This window comes from Drosophila kikkawai, chromosome 2L (assembly GCF_030179895.1).
Source record: "Drosophila kikkawai strain 14028-0561.14 chromosome 2L, DkikHiC1v2, whole genome shotgun sequence".
Taxonomy (NCBI): Eukaryota; Metazoa; Arthropoda; class Insecta; order Diptera; family Drosophilidae; genus Drosophila; species Drosophila kikkawai.
In genome coordinates this window covers 1458508-1483895 of record NC_091728.1, presented here as the reverse complement: position 1 = coordinate 1483895, position 25388 = coordinate 1458508, and the positions used below count along the sequence as shown (strand labels likewise).

General features: G+C 44.4%; 6 protein-coding genes across 16 annotated transcripts; 3 read left to right on the top strand and 3 right to left on the bottom strand.

Moving 5' to 3' along the window:
- Positions 1-950: 950 nt before the first annotated feature.
- Positions 951-8117, bottom strand: PNUTS (Phosphatase 1 nuclear targeting subunit). Of its 4 annotated transcripts, none has more exons than XM_070284041.1 (6): positions 8024-8117; positions 6874-7118; positions 6699-6796; positions 6347-6621; positions 4824-6218; positions 953-3177 (listed from the first exon to the last, which is right to left on the bottom strand). In XM_070284041.1, the coding sequence occupies exons 2-6, from the start codon at positions 6874-6876 to the stop codon at positions 1481-1483; spliced, it is 3468 nt and encodes a 1155-aa protein (XP_070140142.1). In that variant the 5' UTR covers positions 6877-7118; positions 8024-8117; the 3' UTR covers positions 953-1480. The 4 variants fall into 4 exon arrangements, with proteins under 4 accessions (XP_017028628.3, XP_070140142.1, XP_070140143.1 ...); XM_070284042.1 differs by having other exon boundaries at positions 7988-8048; XM_070284040.1 differs by lacking the exon at positions 8024-8117 and adding an exon at positions 7192-7757.
- On the top strand, positions 8056-9404 carry dbe (KRR1 small subunit processome component homolog dbe). The gene has a single exon (XM_017173184.3). It carries the CDS (start codon positions 8281-8283, stop codon positions 9307-9309), a length of 1029 nt encoding a protein of 342 aa, XP_017028673.1. The 5' UTR covers positions 8056-8280; the 3' UTR covers positions 9310-9404.
- Positions 9405-10525: 1121 nt separating this feature from the next.
- On the top strand, positions 10526-16888 carry aru (arouser). 3 transcript variants are annotated; one of them, XM_017173166.2, is made up of 6 exons: positions 10526-10869; positions 13891-14316; positions 14381-14524; positions 14589-16190; positions 16249-16425; positions 16478-16888. In XM_017173166.2, the coding sequence occupies exons 2-6, from the start codon at positions 13969-13971 to the stop codon at positions 16577-16579; spliced, it is 2373 nt and encodes a 790-aa protein (XP_017028655.1). In that variant the 5' UTR covers positions 10526-10869; positions 13891-13968; the 3' UTR covers positions 16580-16888. The 3 variants fall into 3 exon arrangements, with proteins under 3 accessions (XP_017028655.1, XP_017028662.1, XP_070140152.1); XM_017173173.2 differs by having other exon boundaries at positions 10527-10869; positions 16487-16888; XM_070284051.1 differs by lacking the exon at positions 10526-10869 and adding an exon at positions 12926-13068.
- Positions 16889-16962: 74 nt separating this feature from the next.
- LOC108078942 (32 kDa beta-galactoside-binding lectin) lies at positions 16963-22209 on the bottom strand. 6 transcript variants are annotated; one of them, XM_070284061.1, is made up of 5 exons: positions 20348-21804; positions 19814-20293; positions 18906-19476; positions 17428-18021; positions 16963-17364 (listed from the first exon to the last, which is right to left on the bottom strand). In XM_070284061.1, exons 3-5 carry the CDS (start codon positions 18992-18994, stop codon positions 17097-17099), a joined length of 951 nt encoding a protein of 316 aa, XP_070140162.1. In that variant the 5' UTR covers positions 18995-19476; positions 19814-20293; positions 20348-21804; the 3' UTR covers positions 16963-17096. The 6 variants fall into 6 exon arrangements, with proteins under 6 accessions (XP_070140162.1, XP_070140159.1, XP_070140166.1 ...); XM_070284058.1 differs by having other exon boundaries at positions 18906-19968; positions 20142-20293; XM_070284065.1 differs by having other exon boundaries at positions 18906-19176; positions 20142-20293.
- Positions 22210-22977: 768 nt separating this feature from the next.
- On the top strand, positions 22978-23362 carry LOC108079135 (cytochrome b-c1 complex subunit 6, mitochondrial-like). The gene has a single exon (XM_017173386.3). The coding sequence runs from the start codon at positions 23069-23071 to the stop codon at positions 23318-23320; it is 252 nt and encodes an 83-aa protein (XP_017028875.1). The 5' UTR covers positions 22978-23068; the 3' UTR covers positions 23321-23362.
- A 775-nt stretch (positions 23363-24137) lies between these two features.
- On the bottom strand, positions 24138-24875 carry LOC108079127 (uncharacterized). The gene is made up of 3 exons (XM_017173376.3): positions 24757-24875; positions 24566-24692; positions 24138-24504 (listed from the first exon to the last, which is right to left on the bottom strand). The coding sequence occupies exons 1-3, from the start codon at positions 24828-24830 to the stop codon at positions 24262-24264; spliced, it is 444 nt and encodes a 147-aa protein (XP_017028865.1). The 5' UTR covers positions 24831-24875; the 3' UTR covers positions 24138-24261.
- Positions 24876-25388: the final 513 nt, after the last annotated feature.

Genomic DNA, 25388 nt, shown 5'->3' with positions numbered 1-25388 from the left:
TTTGGGAATTACAGAATTGGGGGAAAATAGTGAATTCGAATTCTGGGTCGGAAGCCCTAGAAGGTGGCAGGTTAAGTGCAAGCACCGCATGATGACATACTACAAATCGATTTTAAGACACTGGCTTGGACAGGGACACTGATTTTTTGGAACTTTTTGTTGAGTTTTATATTTAGAAGAAAAAAAAAATTTTTTTTTTTAATTACCAATTGTTCAAAAAAGATTTAAAAAAAATATTTTCGAATGACGAGATTACTTTTGAGAATATTTAATTTGTAATAGTTTTTAATGAATATGAATAATAGACTTCAAAGCTATTTAATTTTTTAAACCACAATTTTTTTAATAAACCCAATTTAAATAAAAAAAAAATAAAAATTGTGTTTAAATGGTTTAATTAAAATTTTTGTTTTTAAATTTTTATTTGTGTTTTTGGTGATTTTATGTACATAACAGCTTCTAGGCACCTCTGTTTAAGACCTAAAACTATGTTATTTTATGTTTACAAATATACAATTCTTTATAGTTTACTTTTATTATTCTATTTATTATATATTTTCCATTTTAATGTATGCATATAGTAATTATGCACAGAAAAGGGCTTTATTAAATATTCAATTGTTGTTCAAGTATTTCCAAAGTAAATTTAAATTTAAATTTTTTTTTGAAAATTTCTCAATTTTTTTTTTTTTAAATTAAGTTTTTTTTTAAGTTTTTTAGATATATTAAAAGTACGTGAAATTTTCTGAATTTTTTTTAGAAATATTAAAAATAGTTGATCATTTCTTAGGTTTTTTTGAAATATTAAAAATACTTGAAATTTTCTCAAGTTTTTATTAATATTAATATTAAAAATGCCTAAACATTTCTCATTTTGTTGTTTTAAATATTAAAAAAAGAATTTCTTTAAAATTAATTTATTAACTTATATATTTATAAATGTAAAATATATACAAAAAAAGTACCTAAAATGCAGGGGATAAATCCCCTCCCCCTTTTTTCTTGTTAGAAAATGTACAGCATATTTTGTTTTTGCTTTAGAAAATTCATCATATGACTTGGTCTTTAATATTGAGTATTTATGCGCTTAGGAATAACACATATATCTACATAGCTAAACCATAATATAATTAACGTTAATAATAATAGCAATAATGAGCCTTCTCTTGTATAAGTACAAATCACCTCCTCTTGTCTGGGCTTAACTAAATGCGATAACCTTAGCCTAAACAACTTAACAACTTGTGAATTAATAGCTCCGGCTTTGCTGCCTCTCTCTCTCTACAGACACATATATACCAGATACATATACATTTAAATATATAAATTCTATATATTATTATACAAAAAACTAACTAACGACGGCTAACCTGGGTACAGTCTTGGTGGTGGCAGGATCTGGGGCTCCTCCAGTTCGCCTGAGATCTCTCATTTTGTTTTATACAGCTGAATCTTCTGCAGAAGATTCGGGCGACGTGTCCTACATGCGCTTCTTCTGCGGATGCACATACTTGCAGTTCTTGCCCATGTTGCAGTGTCCGCGCATGAAGGCCTTGCACACGCCGTTGCCGCCGCCGCCTCCGACGTTGCCTCGATTATTGGGGCCGCCGCCAGAACCTGCTGACCGCCAGTTGCCGCCCGAATTGTCCTGGAAATTATTGCCGCCGCTGCGCCAGTTTCCGCCGACACCTCCTCCTCCATTGTTCTTGTTGTTTCGATTGTTGTTTATGTTATTCCTGTTTTGCATGGGTCCTCCGGGTCCCATTCCATTGGGCGGGCCATTCATCATGGGTCCCGGTCCCATTCCCGGACCCGGTCCCATGCCCGGTCCCGGTCCCATTCCTGGGCCCGGTCCTGGCCCGTTCATCATCATGGGCGGGAATTGGTTAAAGCCAGGCGGGGGACCACCTCCGAAGGGCGGCACTGGACTGCCAAACTGATTGCCCATAAAGTTCTGAGGCGGCGGCATATTCATATTATTGTTCATATTCATATTATTCATATCCATGCCCGGTCCATTCATCATGGGTGGCCCAGCTGGCGGTGGACCCACCATTGGATTTTGCCAGATCTGTGGCGGTCCATTGGGCACGGGCATGCCAGGAGGAGGACCACCGGCGCCTCGCATACAAATGAAGGGATCAAAGGGATTGGGTGGCATCATATTTGGTGGTGGCATCATCGTGTTCATGTTATTCTCGCCGACAAAACCCATATCCGACGGTCCGCCGGTGGGTATGTTTGTTCCGTTTACGATTCCAGGTGCAGCCATGCCATAACCCTTGGGTTCGGGCCAAGGCTGGTTGCTGTAATCGTTGACCGCATCGGGATTACCGGTCAGATCATCGATGGGTATCACAGGAATGTCATGGGCAAAATGCGGCTCCAGTTCCGCCTCCGCGGCGCTGTCCGGTATCATGTCCGGCGAGAAGTACAGGGCTCGAAGGGTGGTGGCCTCGCGATCGGCCTGCACTTGGCGCTGCTTTGACAAATTGCCATTGGGATGATCGGGCACATTGTCCACCTCGATGAGGGGTCGCCATTCCATCTGCGGCTCCATGGTGTCATCGAATCCACGCCTGGCAATGGTCAAGGCATCGCGTTCGCTGAATCGCTCCATATTCTTCATCTCGTTGAAGCTCTGCTTGGTCACGTTCACGCGCTCCGAGTGATCGACCTCGAAGTAACGGATCTGTGTGAGCTTGTCCTCCGGCTTCCAGGTCAGCTTCTTCTTGGGCCCCTTGCGGCGATGCACCACGAGAACGCCGGGTGGACCGTCCGGTCCACAGCCGGGTCCGGGCTTCTTTGGCTCTGGTGGCGTATCATCAGCATCATCGGATGCATTTCCTGCATCACCCGATGCCGAAGCCGCTTCCTTCTCCTTCACCTTCTGCTCGATATGCTCTTTGACGCGCTTGAGGGGAATGTCATCATCATCGCCATCGCCATCGGCATCGGTGTCCTTGCCCTCGTCATTCTCCTTGGTGCTATCGTCCGACTTATCGTCGCTCTTTGACTCGTCCAGCGTGTCCTGGTAAAACTTGAGCGGTGCCAGCGGCGCATCCTTCTCCGTGGGCGATGTGGCTGACAAGACACGCTTTCGCTTCACCGTCTTCTTTGGCTCAATGGAGGCGGCCAAGGCGTCCGAGAATAGATTGGTCTCCACCAGGGTTGAAACTGTAAAATGGGGAAGGTCACAAAAATTAGCAAGTTGTTAAATTAAATTAAATTAAGAGGTATTTGATTTGGGTGGGTTTGTGGGTTTTCAAGGTCCTTTGGTGGTTTTTGCTTTTACTGGAAGAGAGAGAAAAAAACCCAATCCATTCTAGAGAAAAACTAGTACTAGGAGAACCCCCATACCTTTACTCTTTAACTTGCGTTATTAACTAAATTAATAAATAACTAAGCTGATGTCCTTGGGGGTTATTAAAACTTAAAATAAATATTATATACTATTTCTAAATATTTTAAAGAAAAATTTAAAGCAAAAATCTTAAAAATAAAAGTAAAGAACTGCATAAAGTAGAAAAAGTATAGTCTTCACTTATAAAGTCAAGGATTTTAATTAATTTTGAAGGTAATTGTAGTAAGTCATCAATTTTTTACAGGTTCTAACATGTCAGGTCGTGTTTTTCTAAGAAATCAGCATTTTTTGGACTTATTTTTCCATTTTCTCAACATTTTTCAAATTTTTTAAATCTTTTGATACGGTGTCTTGTAATTTTTAATGTATTTTAGTTTTTAAAGTTTATTCCTTTCGTTTTTGCTATGAGTTTTAAGTTTAAACAACAGTTAACAAATTCTAACTAGTCAGGTCCCGATCTTTTTCTATGGATATGCTGCTCTCACAATTTATTTTTTAAGTAAATTCTAAAAAAGCAAGGCTTAAATCATTATAAAAATAGAAAAGAAAATGAAACATTAAAATTCTTGTAAAAAAAAATACTCCAAATATAAACACAAAATATAAACAACGGCAATCTTAGATATATGCGATCAGCTACCTGCCGCAGGTATGACGCATCATCCCACCCGCAGATGCATTTATCCGTGGGTGGAGGGGAGGACCACATGGACGGTGGGGTTGTTCCTTATCTATATAAGCGACTCCCCACTGTTACAGGCAAACAAGACCAAGCTTGGTTTGTGATCATCAAAACAGCGCTGGGTTGCATGGGGAAGGCATGGACCCACTACCAAAAACGTCTGCAGAGAACCGCCAGTTCCAAGTCAATATTATGGTTTTCTTTTTTGGTTTTTCATTTCGCTCAATATGCTTTCCTTTTATTTTCAATAGAAAAATCGTATTTTTCTAGAGTATATTTTTATCGTATTTTATTTGCAAGTTTGGGTTAGCTTTCTGGGCCGAGTTCATCAATCTACATACCTTAAAAAGCTTAAGCTAAGCAAAGATTAGGTTGAATACTTAACACACCAAGCGGCGGACGCCTCACACTCAGCGCATGCGCAGTGACCAGGTCTCCGGGACACCTTCAACATCATTATCTTCCTCATCATCATCATCATAATTATCCGGGGGCGCAGCACCTTCTCTCATCTCCGCAAATCGCAATTAATTTGATATAGCCCCCCCCGATTCTTAACCCCAAAGCCCAAAAAACAAATTAAACCACCGTGCAGCGGCACAGACCTTGCCTCGCTTACGATAGATATAAAGGGATCACACAACGAAATAATACAGAATATATACGAGATACTGACTCCGATTCCACACACACAAAAAAGCAAAAACCACCAAAGATCCTGAAACAAGAACAAGAAAAAGAGATCGTTAATAGGGTTTCTCATAATCAAATGCTTACTCTTTTTGGGCGCGATCAGCTTGGCTGCTCCCGGCCGCTCCACATGGCCCGCCACTGTGCTCATATCGATCTTGGGCTTCTTCTCCGCCGGCGAATCCCCCCGGCTGGGCGGTGGCGATGGTCGCTTCATGGCCGGAACAACGGGTAGAGTTGTGGCTGCCAGCGACGTCGTCGAAGGCGTTGATGTAGGCTTCTTTAGGCCCTTTCGCGAGGGTGGAGGCGGTGCCTCTTCCGTTAGGCCGTGAGAACGAAACTTGGACTGGTATGTCTTGACGGTGGAGGCCTTCTCCGTGTCCCGTCGAATCTCTATCGAAATGGAGGCCTTTCTGGACATAATGGGAATGGATCTGGGCTTCTGTGCCTCGCTCTCCTTGGTCGCCGTCGCAGGCGAGGAAGCAGCTGGCGTCGCTGTGGGCGGCGGCATCAGCTTGTTGTCCTTGTCCCTCTCCTGCTTCGAGGATGAAGAGGACGAGGACGAGGACGACTTGTCCTTGCGATCCTTGGACGAACTATAACCAGAGCTCGACGTAGAAGAGGAGGACGACGACGATGAAGAGGACTTTGAGGATTTGTGTTTATTCGAGGAGGAAGAGGACGACGAAGAACCGCTGCGCTCCTTATCCTTGCTCGAACTGGAGCTGGAGGAGCTAGAGCGAGCCTTGTCCTTATCTTTATCTCTGCTGTGCTTATCGCTCGAGCTGCGATGCGAGGAGGAGGAGGAGGAAGAGCTCTTGGAGGAAGAGCTCTTCGAAGAGGAGGAAGATGACGACGAAGACGACTTATGGCTAGACGACGAAGACCTGTGGCTCGAGGAGGACCTCTCTTTTTTATCCTTCTCACGCTCCTTCTCAGAGGAACGTTTACTCTTGTCGCTCTTGGAGCTCCTACTATGCTTCTTATTATCATGAACGTCCTCGCCGGACTTAACCTCCGACGCCGCCGTTGAACTACTATCATCTAAACTGGAACTGGACTTTTTGCCCAGCACGGCCGTGTCCAGGGGATCCCTCTCCGGCTCCCCGTCATTGTGCATTGCCGCCTCGGCAGCCTCGTCATCGTCCTCAGGGTCATGGTTTAGCTTGTCAGCCGACTTCCACTTGATGGTTATGCTATTCGAGTTGCTATTCCTGGGCGCCGAGGTGATGGTGTACGTCACTGGGGTCCCCGCACTGTCCGTGCTGTCGTTGGAGGATGCCGAATCGTGAACTGGAGGTATACCGCCAGCACCAGTGGAGGAGGAGGAGGTAGAGTCGCCACCAGAAGCTGCTGATGGAGTGCCGACAGCAATCTGAGGTGCCGAGGGCTGAGCAGCTATCAAGATCGCCGACCCGCACGAGTTCTCGGTCACAATCTTCAGCCACTGCTCGACCAGCCGCTTGGCCAGAATGCGAACACCTGGAAAGTGGGCCGAACGAAACAAGGTAATTAGTGATCCTTTCACAGGTAAGCGAAAACAAGAAAGAGGGACCGCTTAAGCAGGTAGAGCGTTGAAACAGGATTAAACAGGACTCGGAGAAACTTACCTTCATTGCCGCCATCCTTGCACAGACCCTTGACCAAGATCGGTGCAGAGTTGATCTTCAGCCGGTTGACATCCACCGGGGAAAGGAGCAGCAGCTCGAGGATTTCCTGGACCAGTGGCCAGTTCATAGCCCGGATGGCATCGTTTAGCCAGGTGTAGACCAGCGACCAGCCGCCCACGGACATGAAGTCCCCGAGTAGCTCCGTCTTTGTAGATTTCAATATTTGTACATAAACGCATTTGGAAACTAGTTTTTTGGAATATTTGGCCATCAATCTTGTGGAGAGAAAAATAGAAAATCGGAAAAATGGTTAGTTAGTTTAAGCCGCAAGAGGGCGCTTGTGTAAACTCACCCCGAAATGCGCTTTACTTCCTGGGCACTTAAAATGCCGCCGTTGTCGTCCAACAGCACCCGAAGGCACCGAAGCAACTGCAGTGGTACTATCCGCGGCTAAATTAAAAACACAAACATAATTCCCGGGTTAGTCAACGAACGAAATTTAATTTTAATTATTTTCACAAACTCACCATTCTCTTTTCCTTTGGATTTTTTCCGTGTGAAAAAAGCAAAGGGTGGCAACGCTGGGTGCCTTGTCCAATGCCCTATCGTCGTCTCGCTTCCACACGAGCAGATTTCACCATGCACGCATGTGTTTGTATGTACGTGCGTGACTTTTGTTTGTGTGTGTGCGGAATTAATGGATACTGAATTTCTTCCACAGATTACGTAACTCCATGAAAAACGCAATTTATGCTAGCTTTTGGCGAAAAATCTAAAATAGCAAAGAAACACCAAGTCTGAGTAAAAGTATATCAAGAATCCTAATATCTTTGCTGTAGCCCTACAATTTTCACTTTCGAGACGAAGAAGGCAACAACAAGTTCCAGCTGCAGACGCAAGAGAATGGAGGAACGCCTCAGCTATGTTTTTATTACAAAAACTGGTAGAGAACCAAAAACCCTCCGCAGATATTATTTCTTTCTTTGTAGAGCAGGAAAACGTGTTTTCGTCGCGTGCAGATTTTTTTCAACTGAGAAAATGCGGACGTGTGGGATGTGGCAACTATCGAGTGGGGTGGGGGCAGGCAATCGATAGGCGGCTGTCTGCAGCAGTGCAACCCTGCGTACCAGCGATGTCCACTCTTCAGAAGATCAACTTTGTTTTTTTGTTTATAAATTAAATAGTTGAAAAATTTGTGCGTTTGCTCGAACGATTGAAGCACGAATGTCTCTTGCTTTTGAGTGGCTTTCCTTTCCAAACGAAAAGTGAAAGCTACTTAGTTTCCCTTTTCTTTGTTTGCTTTCGAGCAGGTTGGCAGCGCCATGCCACGAACACAAAGGCGTGCGATGACGCCATATTGATTTTTCACAATTTTTTTCACACTGCGCAATTAATTAAACGCAACCAGAATGAAATGCAACAAAAATGCGTTTTTATAGCAATTAAGATCATTACAATGTCGCCACTTTCTATTGCTTTGCTTAGTCTCTTTCGGCGAATGGCCTGAGTTAGTGCGTTTTATGCCAACTCGTACGCGTCCACGCCCCAAGTTGCGGGACTTTCTCTTTCGTGCAACTTTCTCGGCAGACACTTTGGTCGAGTAAAAATAATTTTTAATATTTAATATTCAATTAAGCCTACCAGGAAATACAGTTTTAATTTCTTTATCGGTCTTACAATTTGTCTTAATCTGTTATGCGCTGAATTTTCTTTCCGTCAGATCGAAAAACATTGATGTGACTGTCGGTACTTTCGATGTTTTTAAACATCGATTTCTAGGAAGTTGTTGCAAACAGCTGAAAAGGTGGAAAACTATGGTAAGTTGCACCAAAGTTTTGGTCACACTCCACTTTTCTCCGCTCTGGCATCTCTGCCAAAAACAAGCGTGCTAGAAAAACTCGGTTGGGAATATATAAATAATATAATTAAAAACCATGAGCGACAGCGAGACGGAGGAGACCAAGATCAGCACGGAGCCGGTGGACAATGCCTGGGCCATGAAGATACCAACCTTCAGGGCCGAGGACAATCCGCACGGCATGGTGGAAGAGAGCTCGTTCGCCACGCTCTTCCCCAAGTACCGGGAACGGTATCTTAAGGAAGTGTGGCCCCTAGTGGAGCAGTGTGTGGCGGAACACCACCTAAAGGCAGAACTGGACCTGATGGAGGGCAGCATGGTGGTGAAGACCAGCCGCAAGACCTGGGATCCCTACATCATCATCAAGGCGCGCGACATGATCAAACTGATGGCCCGCAGCGTGCCCTTCGAGCAGGCGAAGCGTGTGCTCCAGGACGACATCGGTTGCGACATCATCAAGATCGGAAACCTGGTCCACAAGAAGGAGAAGTTCGTCAAGCGGCGCCAGCGTCTGATCGGTCCCAACGGAGCCACGCTCAAGTCCATTGAACTGCTCACCGATTGCTACGTTCTCGTCCAGGGCAACACTGTCTCGGCTCTGGGCCCGTACAAGGGCTTACAGCAGGTGAGGGACATTGTGCTGGAGACCATGAACAACGTACATCCCATTTACAACATCAAGGCGCTAATGATCAAGCGCGAACTGATGAAGGACCCACGTTTGGCCAACGAGGACTGGTCCCGGTTCCTGCCCAAGTTCAAGAACAAGAACATTAGCAAGCGAAAGCAGCCAAAGGTGCGCAAGACCAAAAAGGAGTACACACCGTTCCCGCCCACGCAGCCGGAGAGCAAGGTGGACAAGCAGCTGGCCTCGGGCGAGTATTTCCTCAACCAGGAGCAGAAGCAGGCCAAGCGGCAGCAGGAGCGCAGTGCCAAGCAGGCGGAGGCGGCCAAGCGCCAGGACGAGCGTCGCAACAAGGACTTTGTGCCGCCTTCAGAGGAGAAAGCATCTTCGTCTCAAAAGGACAGCTCCTCGGCCAGCAAAGTGGACGTCAAGGCTCTCAAGGCGAAGCTGCTCAAGGCCAACAGGAAGGCGAGGAGCTGATCATCCGGAGACTGCGTTCTTTTTGTTTAGTTTTAATTATTAGCTTTAAGGTTTTGCATCAATTAAAAAAGGATTGTGAGGTGAACATTTTTAAATTCGAATTTGTAACGTTTACAAAGTGTTTTTAGGCTTCGGGTAAATATTCATATGTCTCCAAGGCCGGTAGTAGCCTACAAATAATCTTGGGCTTAATTGGCACTAAGTACTTTGTGTTTCGCACTTGCACCAACCTGTACACGGGACGTGTCAAAAAAATGTTTTGATCCAAAGGAGGATCCAATGTGTCATCATTAACGGAATCAGGATTTCCGGTTAGATCATCCGTAGGTACCACAGGTGTGTCCTGCTCCATTGAAATTTGCAGCTCCACTTTCTCTGCAGTATCCGGATTCATGCCGGGCGTTTTAGGCTTTATTTCCCTTTGTTCTTGGCGCTGCATTGAGGTGAACAAGCGAGCCTCTGGCAATGTTTCCATCTTAGTTAGTGGATCCCACTTAATCTTTGCTTCGTCGCTGGTCAATTCACTCAATCGATCCATGTTGGCCAAGGACTGCTCCGCAGGGACAAGAAGTATGAGTAATGCTAACGAAAATAGTGACATTGTTAGATCCATCGAAAAATAAGTTTATGTAGAGATAAGTAAACAATAAAAACTGTTGGAACTTTCCTTTATCTAGCATGTATGCAAACCTATTCGATATTAGGGTTGACATATTGTTCCAGAAAAAAAGAAATTAATCTAGCTCTTGTTTTGCCTGGTTTCGGCACTCCTGTTAAAGGTACTATAAGCTTAGTTAGTTCGTTTAAAATAATACAAGTATGTTTATAAATATATTCTTGAAATCCATTTCATAAATCCCAAAAATATGCTACAATAATACACATTCCCGAAACATTCAAATCTAGCTGCCGCTCTCTCTCGCTCTACCTTTTCTCACCTGGCGCTCTCTCTTTGCCTTGCCTCTCTTGTAGAGATATGACACTGTGTATTAAAAAAAGTAAAATAGTTAAACTTAAAAACAAAGTGAACAAAAATAACATAAAAAAAGGAAACAAAAAAAATGTTGAGTGAAATTATAAATATAAAAAAATATATTTTATATGGTGTATTTATGAATATGAAAACACAGTGTCATAGCCGCATCAACAAGTGGCTTAGCGCTTAGTGAGACACAGCGAGTGGGCCAAGTTAGCAAGCAAACAGGTAGTAAGTTAGTAGTTAGTACGGATTCTGGTACCGACTTGACATGTACTACTAAGCGCGGCCACAGCGGACGACGCTCGCGTGCGTTTTGACGACAACAACAAGTACAACAACAGCAGTAACTGAAAGCGACGTTGCGGGTTATTGTTATTTGTTCATTATTCTCCGCAAGCGACAACAACTACGGAAAAAAGGAGAAAGAAACAGTTTGTGAGAAGCGGAGAATTAAAAAGAACGAAGCGAAAGAAAGCCGACTTAAAAATAAAAATCGAAGAGGAAAGAAGCCAAAGGAGAAGGAGAGAGCACGAGAAAGATACCCGGACCGAAAGCGGCAGCCAGACAAGGAGCGAAGACAGGTAAACGGAGGAGGCGGAGAAGCAGAAGAAGCATAGAGCGGGCTTATTACAGTTACTTTTAATGTTTGGAATTAAAAATTAAAACAATGCTCGAGTGATCGCAAGCCCTCAAAACCGAAAACCGAAATCGGAAAACCGAACAACCGAAACCAGTTAAAAATGCCAGACAAACGAACCGAACGTGACAGCGAGATGCGGATTCGTGCTAATTAGAAGAAGAATGTGCGAAGTGAGAGGATGATATCGAAATGTTAACGAGATATGGATACCCCAAGTGTCCATGTGTGTGTGCCTGTGCGGTTTACGTAAAGGAAATAAACGAAATACCCTGCATATCAGCGGATAACGCGGTCGATTAGAATAATATACAATAATATACAGTGTGTGTGTGTTGAATTAGTGAATGAATTGAACAAAAAGCATTGAAAATCAATACGAAACCTGCCGCCGCTCCCAGTTTGTATATCCACTCACGCACACCACCAAAGCCCACTACCTGTGTGCGGCTTGGACCATGTCCATGTGTCGGTGTGTGTGAAAAAGACTTGTAAAAATATCAACAGCCGCCGCATTAAGAGAGGGAGAGAGAGAAAAACAGGTGGAAAAGAAAGCTTAAAAAATGCGGTCGGTCAAAAAGAAGGGAGATGGTGGAGACGACACGGAGACAAATATCCGTAGAGTTACCTTTTCAAGCCGCAGCAACAATACACATGCAAGCATGGGACCTGCCACGCATGCGCGCGAATGGGACGGCAATAGTGTTGCTCGGGGTGTTGGTGTCTCGCCATGTCTCCCCCTTCTCCCAGAGCCTGGCTCGTCATTATTTTGTTGTTTTGCCCATTTGCTTCGTAAACTTAAAAGTATGCGCAAGATAAAAACAAGTGAACTGAGCCGTCAGGAGCGCGCCGCCTATCTAAATCTGTGCTGTCCCCGCCGCCTGAATTATTTGAGGCATTAATTCCCCCAAGAAATATGGGATTCCTGTGCGCTGTAATTGTTTTTGCCGCTTATCAACGCGGACTTAATTAATTATCTTCAACTGAATGGACGTAGTAGTATCTGCTTTTATGATTTATGCAAGTGCGTTACACTTTCGCCGTTATTTGCGTGCGATAATAATGTTTATCGCTCCCCCTCCCGCTTGGGCTGCTGCAGGAAACAGAGAAGAAAAGAAAACAAAGTCAATCCGTCAAAATTCCACTGGCGTGATGCAATTTCGGACTCTGAAAAAAAAAAAAATAATAACACTGCGCCGCAACACGATAAAAACTAAAAACAACAAAACATAACAAGGGGCCGAGAAGGCCCAGGGGTGTAGAGTGTAGTTAGTAGTAGTGGGTCAGTCAGCGTTTTCTTTTTATTTGCATTTCGCTTTGTTTGTTTATTGTGTTTGAGCAAGATCGCTCGACCGATAGTGCTGACCCCCTCCTGGCATTTTCTCTTTCACCTGCCGCAAGTACACAGTCTCCCCTGCTGCCCCCGCCCCTGACCGGATCGGTATGCGACGTTGACGTCGCTCTGAGCCCAGCCTAAAAGCCAGCGGAAAAGTTGTTGCTGTCACTCGAGCCGAGGGAGCGGCTGAGCTAGTGTCTTGCGCGTGCTACTGAGCGGGAATGAGAGAGAGGGAGAGAGAGTGCTTGCAAATCTGGGCTTAGGTGTGTGTGTGTGTCTGTGCTTTTTGCAGGTGTGTTCCATTGGCTACACTGCGAAAAATAATAAAATAATTATTAATAAATATAATTTACTAAATTATAAAAACTTTGACCAATGAGGTCTTAAATAATGAGTTATTAGTTGAAAGAAAAACGTAAAATAATATTTTGTGTTTAAAATTATTGTATTTATATAAAGACTATCCTTTTTTTTTCTCGCTGTGTAGGCAAAGTGATGTGGACAATCATCTGGGGGAGGGGGTACGGTAGGTAAGGCGCGCGATTTTTGAATTCCAATGCTGATCCGAGAGCCAACAAACGAAATGTTAAAGTTTGAGAATAATTGCGGCCATGTGCGGACCGTTTTGGAGTGTCTATGTGTGTGTGTGTGTGTTAGCGTTAGTGGAAGTGTGGAATGCGGTTTGAGTCAGCGATACTGGCTGCGCAGTATCCAAAGGGGGGCTTGAGGCTGCGGAGGGGATCCCAATCTCGTCTCCAAATCTCGGTAGAAGTACAAAGTAGTGACTTAACAAATTTTATTTATTCGGTAAGATCAATTTGGCATCCGGCACTCACCCAGAAAACTTGGTCAACGGAAACTATGAAATCATGATGGGAAAACCTAATTTGGCTCGAAGAGACTTCTACGGATGTGTTAGCCACACCCCAGAAAAGTCATTCGTTAACTCTTATTTTAGCATCCCCTCGTATAAGTGCATTTAAAATTTTAATTTTGAATAAAATTTACAGACTTGGAAATATTTAGGTCTTGTTTGTTTTCAAATTATTTCCTACAAAACATTTCTAAGCAAAACTTGTTTATTTAAAGATTATTTTAACAAAGAAGTTCTATTGTTCTGCAAAAAATATATTTAAAAGCAAAGGACAGGGTCTTCTAAACTTTTTTATCTTAAAGCCTGGGCTTTGATTTGATAATAAAGTTTTGATAATAAATATTTTAGAGCACTTGTTTTAGTAATTCCAGAAAAACAAGATAATGACTAAATATGTATAACAAATATGCTCCATAGGTATTTATTTATTTAACCTTCTGATGCCACTTTCCACAATAATGGAAGAAATTAAATGTATAAATTTTAATAACTGGTAGCTATAGTATATAGTGGATAATCCATATTATGTTGATATCGGACCCTGATTCTACAAGTCACCAAAGAAAACAATACGAAAATTCTAAGCCTTTCGCATTGCCAAAGGTGTGTTATCCTTCGGGCGCGATGCTTCTTCCTGGCGATGTGCAGTTTCTGTGTAAACAACTGTGCTCTGTGCTTCTAAAAAAAAATCTGAAAAAAAACATCTAAGCTTTACCAACCCATAATATTCTCTTCCTAAAAATTCTTATTTTAAGACACAATTTAAGACGGACTATCTGGTCTGTAAATTGACTCCTGAGTCCAAAGTCACTACCTAAGCAAAAAAGAAAAGAATGGTTAATCATCACTCAAATGGCGGTGGCAGTGCCGGAAACAGCAGCGGCAGCCTACGAGGAGGCGGTGCTCATGGAGGTGGCGGCGGCGGAGGAGATTACTCCGGTGATGATCGCAGTGGCGGCGGAGAGGAGCGTGAGAGGCTAGACGGCGATCTGCATGACAAGCCCACCTACCTGCTGGAGCATCTGGCCACCTTTACGGTGAACAAAGAGTCGGGCATTGTCTACCCGGCAGACGGAATGCGGCGACTGCTACAGCTGGAGAAGACCACGGGCATTTGGTCGCAGAAGATGCAGCTCTGTTTGGACTATCAGTGGGTGCTCATCATGGACTATGAAACGGGGGTGAGTTCTGGGACAAAAACATGAAAGTTTGCCCCTTTTAAACTTTATTTTTCTACCTTTCTAGAACATCATTGAAAGATTTCCAGCTTCGTTGGTCCAAGAACCCACAGCCTTCACCTCCAACGATGCCATGGAGCTGTATAATAACATTCTGGTCTTTATAGTATCCGGCGGCGGTGGTTCCCGCTCCGAGATGCACATATTCCAGGTGAGTTTTATATTAAACATTTTTAAGCTGCAAATTAAATGCATTTCAAATCTTTATTTTGCAGTCACAAAGCGTGTCCGCCGTCCACTTGGTGGAGGACCTCAAGCAGCTGCGCAGTGGTAAGATGATTACCCAGCAGCGAGGAGCCACGCCCACGCAGTCCGGAGGCGGTGGAGCCTCGGGCATGGCCATGATGATGAGCAAGACCTCGTCGTCGTCATCGCATAGCCGCGTAGAGCTGCACAGCAGGGAGCAGCGTGTGGACCGGGACAGAGAGCGCGAAAGGGAGCGGGATCGAGATCGAGAGCGGGATCGGGATCGGGACAGCCAGCACCATCACCACATGCACCAGCGAAGCAGTGTGGAGCAGTACGGCGTGCGAGCAGGAATCGGAGGAGGCGATGATGTGGCGCACATTGGCGGGGAGACAGACTCGGAGCATGGCGGCATCATTGTCGGCGGCGTTGGGGTAGGAGCGGAGCGAGACGAGACCAGCTCCACCTCCAGCGAGAAGTACGAACGGGATGTGGCCGTCCTGAATCACTGTTTCGATGACATTGAGAAGTTCATAGCCCGGCTGCAGCATGCGGCTGCCGCTTCGCGGGAGCTAGAACGACGTCGTCGCAATCGCAAGTCAAAGAAAAGAGATCCTGGCGAGGGCTTGCTCACCCTACGGACTCGACCGCCGCACGAGAAGGAGTTCGTGGACATCTTTGCCAAGTTCAAGTTGTCGTTCAATCTGCTGGCCAAGCTGAAGGCCCACATCCACGACCCCAATGCCCCCGAGCTGGTGCATTTCCTCTTCACGCCGCTGGCCCTCATTGTGGAGGCGTCCAGCGACACCTACTACGAGTCGCAGCTGCCGGCGCGCGTCGTGAATCCGCTGCTCACCCGCGAGGCCATCAATCTGCTCATCAATTGTGTGACCAGCAAGGAGACGGAACTCTGGCGCTCCCTGGGCGATGCCTGGGTGATTCCCCGCGATCAGTGGAAGGATGATGTGGGCTCGTATCATCCCGTTTTTCTCGATGGCTGGTCCCCGGATTATCTGATCAACGATGAACTGGAACCGCCACCAAATTCCCCGCCAGCTCATGTCAGCAAGCGTCGGCTGGAGGTCCAAGCGGTGTCCTCTGGACTGAATGGACGAGGATACGATGACTATGATTCTGGTAATGGGATGAACATGAGTATGGGCATCGAGAAGTACACCATTCATCATGGCAACGATGGGCTGAGGGAGCGGGAACGGGAGCGAGATAGAGACCGTGCTGGAGCCATCAGTGCCTCTGACTTTAACACCCGCAGCGAGCTCTCCTTTGACTCGATTGAGGGCAGGGGAGGTGGAGCAGCAGCAGCGGGTCATGGCCATGGTCATGGGCCCGGAGCAGGGCCCACCCTCAGCGCCATCACAGCAGGACTGCAGAATCTGCACACGCGGGACAGTCGTGGTGGCAATGGATATGGAGCAGGAGCAGGAGCTGGAGCGGGACCGGGACCCTCTTCGGAACTAGGCAGGGGAGCAGCAAACATTAGCGATGACCAAATGCTCGAGTCCTGGCTGGAGGATCTTCAGGCGGGTGGCTCCAAAATAGTGCTGGTCACCTATCCCAGGACCGCCAACAACGACAAGGAGCTGAGTGTGATGCGAGGCGAATATTTGGAGGTGGGAAGCAACTAGGAAATGTATTACTAGGACATATTTAATCCCATAATTTCCTCAGATCCTGGATGACACTAGAAAATGGTGGAAGGCGCGCAACATGCGAGGACAGGTGGCCCATGTGCCTCACACGATTGTCACGCCCTTCAACTATGGCGATGGCGATGGAGCTCAATACTATGGCCAACAGCAACAGCAGCAGGCGGGACCTGGACTGGCCAACAAATCGCGACCAGGGGTGAGTCTTCCTAGAACTCCGCTACTTGTGCTGCTTGACTAATCCCTGTTAGTTTCCTCAGGATAATCCCAGTATGGAGCAACGATCCCCGGATCCCACCGACATGATGCGCAGCAAGCATCTGGGGAAGAAGGGCGAGTTTCGTTACTTCTAAGGATCCTGATTCGGATTCGGTACACCATATACCAACCATATATACACGCATTACATATTTCGTAGTGAGAATCTAGCATTAAGGAGGTTCCGTCTAGGATGCTAGTCCCGATTCCGAGGATTCCGATCGGATTAGCTCCGATGCTAAAACTTAAGATAAGGACTAACCTAAGTGTGAGAGATGAAAGGAGGAAGATGCCGAAGGAAGATAAAGATGTAGATGGAGATGGAGATGAAGAAGTTGGAGAAGATGAAGCAATATGGGAAGGCGAAGGCAATAATTTGTTTAAATAAAATTATATCCAAAGGATTTCTTAGATTATTTTTGTTAAGGCAACTAAGGAGTTGTCCTGTCATCAGCAAAAGATTCTTCTAAATAATCTTTATTTTTTAAGCTTTATTTTCGATGCTCACAAGGAAAAGTTAACTGGTGCTTAAAGGATACTGGTACTGATCAAAGACAACGATTGAACAAAGAGCAAACGCTACGAGATGAACCCATTTGTCCCATATCTTATCTAGATTATGGACAGCTTCTCCACGCGTGACAGTAGCGGCGAGTCGGAGTGGTATTCCAGATTCCTCACAGCAAAGTCACCCACATCGTTGGTGAAGCACTTGAGCGTCGAAATGGAAAAGGGACGTCCCGGGAAATTGTAGTAGGTGAAGTACTGACCATTCACGGCGATCAGGAAGGCGCGATCCCCCAGACCAAAGGCGATCTTGAAGAGTTTGCCGCGCACAAAGGGGAATTCCCCCTCGGTTTCCTCGTCATCGGGGGCAAAGCTAAACAAAAAAATTAAATCAATTTACGAAAAGAAATCACTTAATCCTTGAGAGCTTTCTCACCTGTTATCATCCCGCTGATAACTACGTGAAACCGTGGTCCTGTCAAAGTTCACATGGAACCGAAGCACTGTGCGCCCAGTGTCGTTGCACTGGAAGCAAATGGAAAACTCCGTGGTGGGCGGACCCTTGGCTATGCACTCCATGGCCACCACAGTGCCCGTCTCATATCTCCGGGGCACGTCACTCTGGAAGGCAACCCGATCCGGGCACATCAGGGTGCGCGGAAAGACAAGCGGAAAGAGCATGCGATGATGGAACTGGGTGATCTTCTCAAAGTCCCCGTACAACCGCACAAAATTGATTTGCTTGGGGAACTTGACAAACTCAAAGGAGCCATACAACTGGTCATTCACATAGATTTCGAAGCAGCGCTGCAGCACGGCCACACGGAAGGTGAAGGTCTGGCCCGGCTGGAGGGGATTCTTGGGACCGTCGCACTTCCAGTTCTTGCTGATCTCCTCCTGCTGCCAGCCCTCGCCCGGCTGGAACATGCTGCGTATGATCTGGCCCTCACGGAAATTGGCCTCGATCTTGAGAAACACCGTCTCACTCTCGTTCTGCGCATTGACATTGTCGGTGAGGTCAAGGGATATTCTGTTTTGTGATTTTTTTTTCAATTTGATTTGAAATTAGTTTTTGGATGAATTGCGATTATTTGTGGCAGTTTTATTTTGCAGATACTTGGTGCGATAACTATTTTTGGTTACATTTATGTATCCAGGTACTAGCTCAATTTTTTTTTGTTTTAATTTAAGCTCTATATCTTCGGATCACTTCAACCTATTTGACTTGAATATTTACCGCATATTCTCTTTAGTATATCACATTTTTAGAGCTCCATAAATAAGTAATAAACCTACCTTTGATTGAATAATTTCCTAATAAATGGTAATAAAACTACATTTTTTATAGGTACAAGCTATAAACGTTAAGTACACTTTATCTATAAGAATAGATTCGTATGTTATATCCTGAGAAAACAGTTTTTGGTTAAAGAAAAACTCAAATTTGCTAGAAAAAATTCTGAATTTTAGAAAATAAGCAAGTTAATCTAGGTAGAACCTTTTAGTATCAATATATTTTGTGGATTTATATTATAATTGAGATTTAGAAAGTCCAGCCTTTAGAAAAAAGTTGCTGATTTCTAACGATTCCTAAGAATCTTCACGTATTATTTAATTATTCTGTTTATTTCAAAGTTTTTAAAGTCGTTCTAGGTAAATAATTATGATTAATTACAAATTACATTATCATTCCAAAGTCTTAAGAGTCTCTCCAGGCAAACCTTTATGAATACCTTTAAATTATATTATCTTTAGGGCTTTTGACAGACAAGCGGACACAGAAAATTCAAAATATTCCATAGAATCTTTACTAACTTTATATATTTATAATATTTTACTCTTTCCTAAAACCACAACGAGGAGAACCCTATTGCACCGAGCAACTGCAATCTTAAAGAAAAAACGATTGCCTACTTATTGGGATGCGGCTTGACTCGTCCAGTTACGATAAGCACATGCCCAAAGGGCACCTCCGTTAGCACCTTTGCCTTCCACACGTTCATCGCGTCTCGCGGTTCTACTGCAACTGAAACAACGTTGCTTCCCGTATCCAAAGTTTGGCTCCGGTATCGGCGCGTTTTTTATGCGCCTTTATGCTAATAGATTTGCCATCCGTCGCCTTTCCTCGTTCATTTGTTGTGATTATGTAAAGCGGGGGAGCCCAAGAAGAAACAAAGGAGGGGGGCTAGAAATGAGGAATTACCTGCAGCCGCATGCAAACTTGACATGGACGTGGACGTGGTAAGGTTACCCCCATACCAACCCGTTCAATCGAATCCCATATAAATCCGGCCCAGTGAGCTGAGCCTATAGGTAGAGGAGGTCTCTGGGCTCCATGACGAGAACCTTGCTCGCTTATTTATTTGATTCAATCCTTGCCTTTGTAACCCATAACTGTCATCCTCGAGTCCTTTTCACGGTTGCTGGCTGTCACGCCCCCAACTGCCGACGACGGCCCGCCCATTTGTTGCTAGTACAAGTGACACTGTGAGGAAAATTTGTGTTGGTTTTTTGAGGGATATTGAAATAGGATCTTAGGGGTGAAGAATTTTTAGAAATTTTTAGAAAATTGATGGGACTATCCTTTTTGAGGACATCTTTGGGTAAGGTATCAGGACAGGCTTTTTTATGAAGGGATACTAAAGGTTAACACAAAATTGGTGATACTGTTTTTGGTATAATTTCCAGGATATCTTTTTGAAAACTCAAAAAAAAAGGAAGGATATCACAGAAAACTTCCTGAAGATAATTATATATGTTTTATAAAATTTTTCTAAGACCATAGAAATACTAAGTAATTTCTATGGTGTCCTATGTCATACCTCTTAATCCTTGTAGGATTTCCCATTTCTCCATCAATGTCCTTGCCCTGTCTTCTCTCTGTGTGTTCTCCTCCAATCTTAACCTCTCTCTCCGGCTGCCACTCACTTCCCTTTCTACAGTTGCTCCTTTCTACTGCTCCATTGTTGTTGCGTGTCTTCGGGTGAAATAAAACAAGGCAACAACAATTGATTCCCTGTCTAAAGTTTTTGCATTTGCACTAAAGTGCGACTTGGGGTTGGCTGGGAGCACTTTTCCAAGCCGCCTTAGCTTGTATACCGGCCCTTTCCAAAATCCAGTTCTCGGGGTAATTCATTTCTTTTGACGTACCTTGGCATATTCGCTGAAGTTCTGTCTCCGTCTCTGTCTGCGTCTACACCTTTCGCTTACGTCCACGTCCAATCCAATGACATCTCCTCAGGGTTCCTCCACTCATCCTCAGTACAGTGAAAGGTCGGGTCATTGAAGGCGGGTGAAGGAGTCTGGGAGATTATTGTGTTTATTATAATTTACTTGAAAAGAGGTAAAGGGTTTACCATATATAAAGGTATTTATAACTGAATAGGAACGGTGCTTCTTAAAAAAAGAGTTTCATCTTTATTGCACTGTTAACCATGGATCATTCCAAGGAGTATAAGCTTGGCTCCACTTCAGGACCCTTAAATATATTACCCTGATCCTGGTTTTTGAGAAAACCTCTCAGATGTATTGTAGCTCAAGTTAAAACTGTCTTAACCCTAAGGCTAAAGGTGCTTTAACTCAACCCAAGAGTGTATAGACCTTTTCTTTTAAGAATATTACAACTAAAAACTACCTCCTACAATATATATTTAAAATTCCCCCATAAGCTGCTCCTACTGTACTCCCACGAACAAGTACGTGGCCTCTCTGTTTGTCTATGTTTCCTTTGGCTGTTAGTTTTTTTTCTGTCGCTTGCACCTGATCGAATTGGGTCCAAGTCTTCAGGCTTAACTCGACTTGGCACTTGGCTGCTCGTCTCACATAAACATATATTTCTGATTGCGTTTCACCTTGGGGCACCGGAGAACCCTGAAATACCTTCCTCCGCCGCATCCCTGGCAGAGGAGTTCAGGTGCCTGGCTTTGCCTGCTACGAATGGCAAATCGCTAATTGGTTAGTTATGGCCACCGACAATCCGACAACAAGCCAATCCATCAATCGGCTCCTGGGTGACCTTGTCAGCTCTAGCTACTGGGACTACTCTGAGACCTGACCTCTGATCAACCGGCAACGTTCTGGGAGCCGAGGTAACTCTTTTCCAAACAGAACTAATGAAGTAATCGTGTCGATTTCAACTTTAATTTCCGCTTGTCACTCCAAACTGATAAACCGAATGGAGCAACTGGAGCAGCACTGCGAGTGGTGCTCTGTGTACGTTGCACAGTTATCAGTGTGTTGGGTGGAGGTGTAGCTGGGTGGTTGCCACGTATAGCCCCTCGAGCCCTTACCCCCTTTCTTATCTGGCTGCCTTACTGCCCTCCAAGGGCTTCGCTCGTCACCTCTCTCTAGCTAGCTAGCGCTTTCCGGGAGCTATTTTATCTCGCTCCTAAAACCATATCGAATTGGTTTGTGGCGAGCGACGACACGTCTACAGAAATCAGATTTTACGGTCTTGCGAGGGGACTGGGGCGACGACGACGACGGGGATCGTCGCAAATCGGACAAGCAATATAGTGATAATGGCTTTACGACCCCCGATTTCATGCCAGCGCACCAAGTGGAGCCGAGAGGCCGACTCCCTACCCGAGTTCCAAACGGAAGCCGATCGATAATCAACCGGCTTCGGGGAGAGGAGCTAACCTTAGGTGGCGTCTGTGTTTTTTGAGGGGGCGGAGCATATCACTTGGCTTTTAGTATCTCATTGTCATCATCACACACACTCTTTCTCTCTCTCTCTCAGTGGGAATTGTGCAATTTGGTATGGATTGATTGGCTTCCAAGGAAGAGAATAAATCTCCCCCGACACTTTTCAGGTGTTCTGATTGTTTCGATTTCAGTTTCGATCCTCACCTGCTATTCTCGTTGGTGACGTAGGCAACACAGTCTAAGATCCATTGATAAGCTAGTTAGTTCTAACCAAAGAGGACACCCTCCTTGAGGCCAAACCGAAAATGAAACCGAAACCGATCTCCACGGATCAACCACGTGGCGTTTGTCTGTGTGTTTTTCGGGCATGAAAATAACTTAAGCCAAACGAACAAACTTTTGGTAATTGCGATCACAGTTTGCATTCCCTTGGCCCAAGTAATTCGCTGCCCCGAAGAGTAAAGTATCTCTGGGTTACACGTAGGCACGATCTCTTGATCGTTTCGGAGCTCTATATATGTCATAGTAACGCCGGATCGATGGCACTACCTATATGCACTTGTCGCGTTTCGGAACGTAACTGAATCGTTGGATTTGACGGTGAAGTTTAAAATGTCAGTTTCCCCCCAAAGCGAACGAACGAAGTCGACGACGATCGCTCCCGGCATAGGCGATATCTCACCTGTGCACAGGTGGCGAAGAAGCAGAAGTACCTACCAGAGTGTGTGTGTTAGTGTGTGAGAGAACAAATAAATATATGAAATATTGAACGCACAAAATGTGGAGCAACAAAGTGGGTGATATTTCTGTAGATAGCACACTCACACTCTCGAGTCCCCTTTCCCAGGTATGAGTGCGTGGCTGCATTTGTATTGGCCATTAAACGCGGCCTGGCTTGGCCTGGCTGTCAACGTGTAGCTCACCACCAGCACCAACCTCCCTTCTCCTAGCTGAAGGAAAATGAAATGGAAATGCCAAGTGGAAATGTCGCCCCGCAATTTGTCTCAATAGATTCCCCAGTCGTGGCTGTGTCGTTATCAGCACAGGTAACAATACCGAGGTACTGCTAACAGGTGAGGTGAGGTGAGCGTAGGGGGGGACTTGCCTACTTGCTGGCTCCCTTCTTTACCGGCGACCCGGTCAGGCGCATCTAAGCACAAACAGTTGAAGGCAAGACAATAGGAGTCAGGATTTTAAAGTTAAATGGTTTAAAAACACATATTTTTTAGCTCACAAAATACAAAACTATTAATCAGTTTTCTAAAGTAGAAAAACCAAGAGCAAAGAATGTTGTTTTCAATTTTTATATATTGTTTTAAGTTGGTTTTTTGTTCAGACTTCAATCTTGATATCTTAGCTTTTTAAGTCAAAGATTTTCCTTTGATTCGTTATATTATATCATCAGTCAAAATCTTGAAAAGCTTTTTAAAATGGCCGGTTGGTTCTCGCTGCCCATGGTTAAAGCCGATGAGGAAGAGGAGTTAGTTGATCCTCAAGAGACACTCAGGGAGAAATGCCAAGCTAAGGAACATATTAAGTCGTTGTACGATAATTACCAGGAGTGCAATGATCGCGTAAATGGAAAATCCAAAACTACTGAGACGTGCGTTGAAGAATTATTTGATTTTGTTGCTGAATTGGATCATTGTGTGGCACATAGCCTGTTCTCAAAACTAAAGTAATTGAAAATTAAAGCCAGAAATGCATGAAACCATAGAATATTATCCCTAATGAGTTTATTTTGGTTAGAAGTAGAAAAGTATATCAAAGGGAAAAGCCCTATATGGTACGTGATGATATATGGGAAAAGTAACGTGAAAATTTGTTTTATATGTATATCAAACAGAATGTTGATTTATAGATTCATAATTTTTTTTTTTTTTTAATTTTCGACTGTATAATCTTGAACTCAACTGTACCCCCGTGTGGGGCCCTGTATGCCTGACAGACAAGTGACAAAACACCCGATCGATCGTTCGTCTCTAATATTTGTCCAAGCGATCTGGAGTCACCACTCTCGTCCTCGTCCCACCCCTGCCACGCTCGGCATTGTCTTCCACGATCCCCTTGCCTCCTTATCATTGGACAAACAGCGACATGCCGAGAAGCGTCATAATTTCTCTTTGATGTTTGCACGAGCACCACCGAGAAGAGTGTCATTAATTGATTTATTAACCAAGTTGGCTGTCTGTCAGCTAGAAGTCTTTCTTGGGTCCGATTTGGGGATGTCCATCCCAGTAATTATATGGCCAACTAATTAGGTAAATGTGTTTGCCACGATAGGGGAGATATGTCAGGGTTCCCTACGGGATGATAAGGTTGATGGGGAGAACATGTCGATCGATGGGCGGGCACTTAGATGATTGTGGAACGGTTCCATCTCGTCATCTTTGATCATTGTTTGAGGTGGGAACGGAAGGTGAGCGAGCATACCCACCCCACCCCACCCCACTCTCTCTTTCTATTCTCCTTTCTGACTTTTTCAAGCCCGCGGTCATGTGCGTGTGCATATGGAGTGTGTTTATTCAGCTGGACACCTGAGACACCAGACACAGAGCGTACAGCAAATACCATTCCATATAGACTATATATTATCATTAATGGGTTGCCAAGGAAATATAACCTAGAGCTCTGCACTCTTGGCCTGCTGCTGCTGCTGCTGCTTCTTGGCCTCAATCACATTCTGCATGACCAGATCGTACAGGTTGTCCTCCTCGTGATCCTCTTGAACTTCCTGCGACTTCCCTTTGACCTCCTGCAGGCTCTCCAGTTCCTTTCTGTAGTTGTCCAGAGCCTGCTGAAGCAGTTTTTCCACGGGAGAATATGTAGAACGGGATCTCAGGCGGGCCTTGGCTATCTCCAGAGCCTAATAGAGGGTACAGGAAATCGAGTAATGAAGCTTCAAAGAGAAAAGGAGTCTCACTCACCTTCAAGGTGTTGGAATTTCTCAGGAGAGCTTCTTCATAGGACAAAACCTTGGGTGCAGGTGGATGTAGGTTCGAACTCTCGGCCAGCTTTTCATTTTGACGTTCCAGTTTCAGTTCCTCAATTTGGCTAAAAAGGAAATATATATATTTTGTAAAATATTTCAAGGTCTTAATTACCTAAGTTTACTCACACTTTCTCCAATTTCTGATCAATCTCCGCCTCGAGGGCCATATATTTGTCATTTATTTCTTTTATGACATCCATTTTTTGGCCAGGGGAATAGTAAATAATTAGTAAACGTAAACAAATAGGTTGCCAAGCAACAAATCATATTTTACCTGACTGCCAGTGCTGCCCAGCATGTAGGAGCGGTAAATTTGAAAGTTTATATGCTGTTTTTCAACACTGGTAGTTCATTAACAATCGAAAAATTTTAAGTAGCGATAGAAATTATTTGAAGTTTAAAATCAAGCGGGAAAATATATCCGTTTATTTCATAAATAATAAAATATATATAGATAATTCCATGAAAATATCAAAATATGGACTGGCCCAATCACTTTATTTTGTAAGCAATTCCCTTCTTATCTGCCCATTTGATGTGATAGTTTATCTAAGCATGTTGTTTATTATATTTGCAAATCGACGAGCTGTTGTTGAGGATGATAATAGCTAGCTTCAACAAAAAAGAATAGATTTTATGGGCTTTTAGTGGCACCATTTGGGCAATCCGCCGATCAAAGGTCATTCCGGGACACAACCAAAAATATTTTTAACAAGTATATAAGCATTTTTGTGGGTTTCAAAATTATTAGAGAATAA

Coding starts and splice junctions, on each gene's coding strand:
- aru (XM_017173166.2), top strand. CDS start 13,969: ATGGTTAATCATCACTCAAATGGCGGTGGCAGTGCCGGAAACAGCAGC. Junction 14,317..14,380: donor TCATGGACTATGAAACGGGG/GTGAGTTCTGGG, acceptor CTACCTTTCTAG/AACATCATTGAAAGATTTCC. Junction 16,426..16,477: donor CCAACAAATCGCGACCAGGG/GTGAGTCTTCCT, acceptor AATCCCTGTTAG/TTTCCTCAGGATAATCCCAG.
- LOC108079127 (XM_017173376.3), bottom strand. CDS start 24,830: ATGGATGTCATAAAAGAAATAAATGACAAATATATGGCCCTCGAGGCG. Junction 24,693..24,756: donor GATCAGAAATTGGAGAAAGT/GTGAGTAAACTT, acceptor TTTCCTTTTTAG/CCAAATTGAGGAACTGAAAC. Junction 24,505..24,565: donor GAAATTCCAACACCTTGAAG/GTGAGTGAGACT, acceptor ACCCTCTATTAG/GCTCTGGAGATAGCCAAGGC.
- PNUTS (XM_070284041.1), bottom strand. Junction 6,622..6,698: donor GAAGTAAAGCGCATTTCGGG/GTGAGTTTACAC, acceptor TCTCTCCACAAG/ATTGATGGCCAAATATTCCA. Junction 6,219..6,346: donor CAAGGATGGCGGCAATGAAG/GTAAGTTTCTCC, acceptor CCCACTTTCCAG/GTGTTCGCATTCTGGCCAAG.
- LOC108078942 (XM_070284062.1), bottom strand. CDS start 18,994: ATGAACGTGTGGAAGGCAAAGGTGCTAACGGAGGTGCCCTTTGGGCAT. Junction 18,022..18,905: donor GTCAAGCCGCATCCCAATAA/GTAGGCAATCGT, acceptor ATCACAAAACAG/AATATCCCTTGACCTCACCG. Junction 17,365..17,427: donor TATCAGCGGGATGATAACAG/GTGAGAAAGCTC, acceptor TTTTTTGTTTAG/CTTTGCCCCCGATGACGAGG.
- LOC108079135 (XM_017173386.3), top strand. CDS start 23,069: ATGGCCGGTTGGTTCTCGCTGCCCATGGTTAAAGCCGATGAGGAAGAG.
- dbe (XM_017173184.3), top strand. CDS start 8,281: ATGAGCGACAGCGAGACGGAGGAGACCAAGATCAGCACGGAGCCGGTG.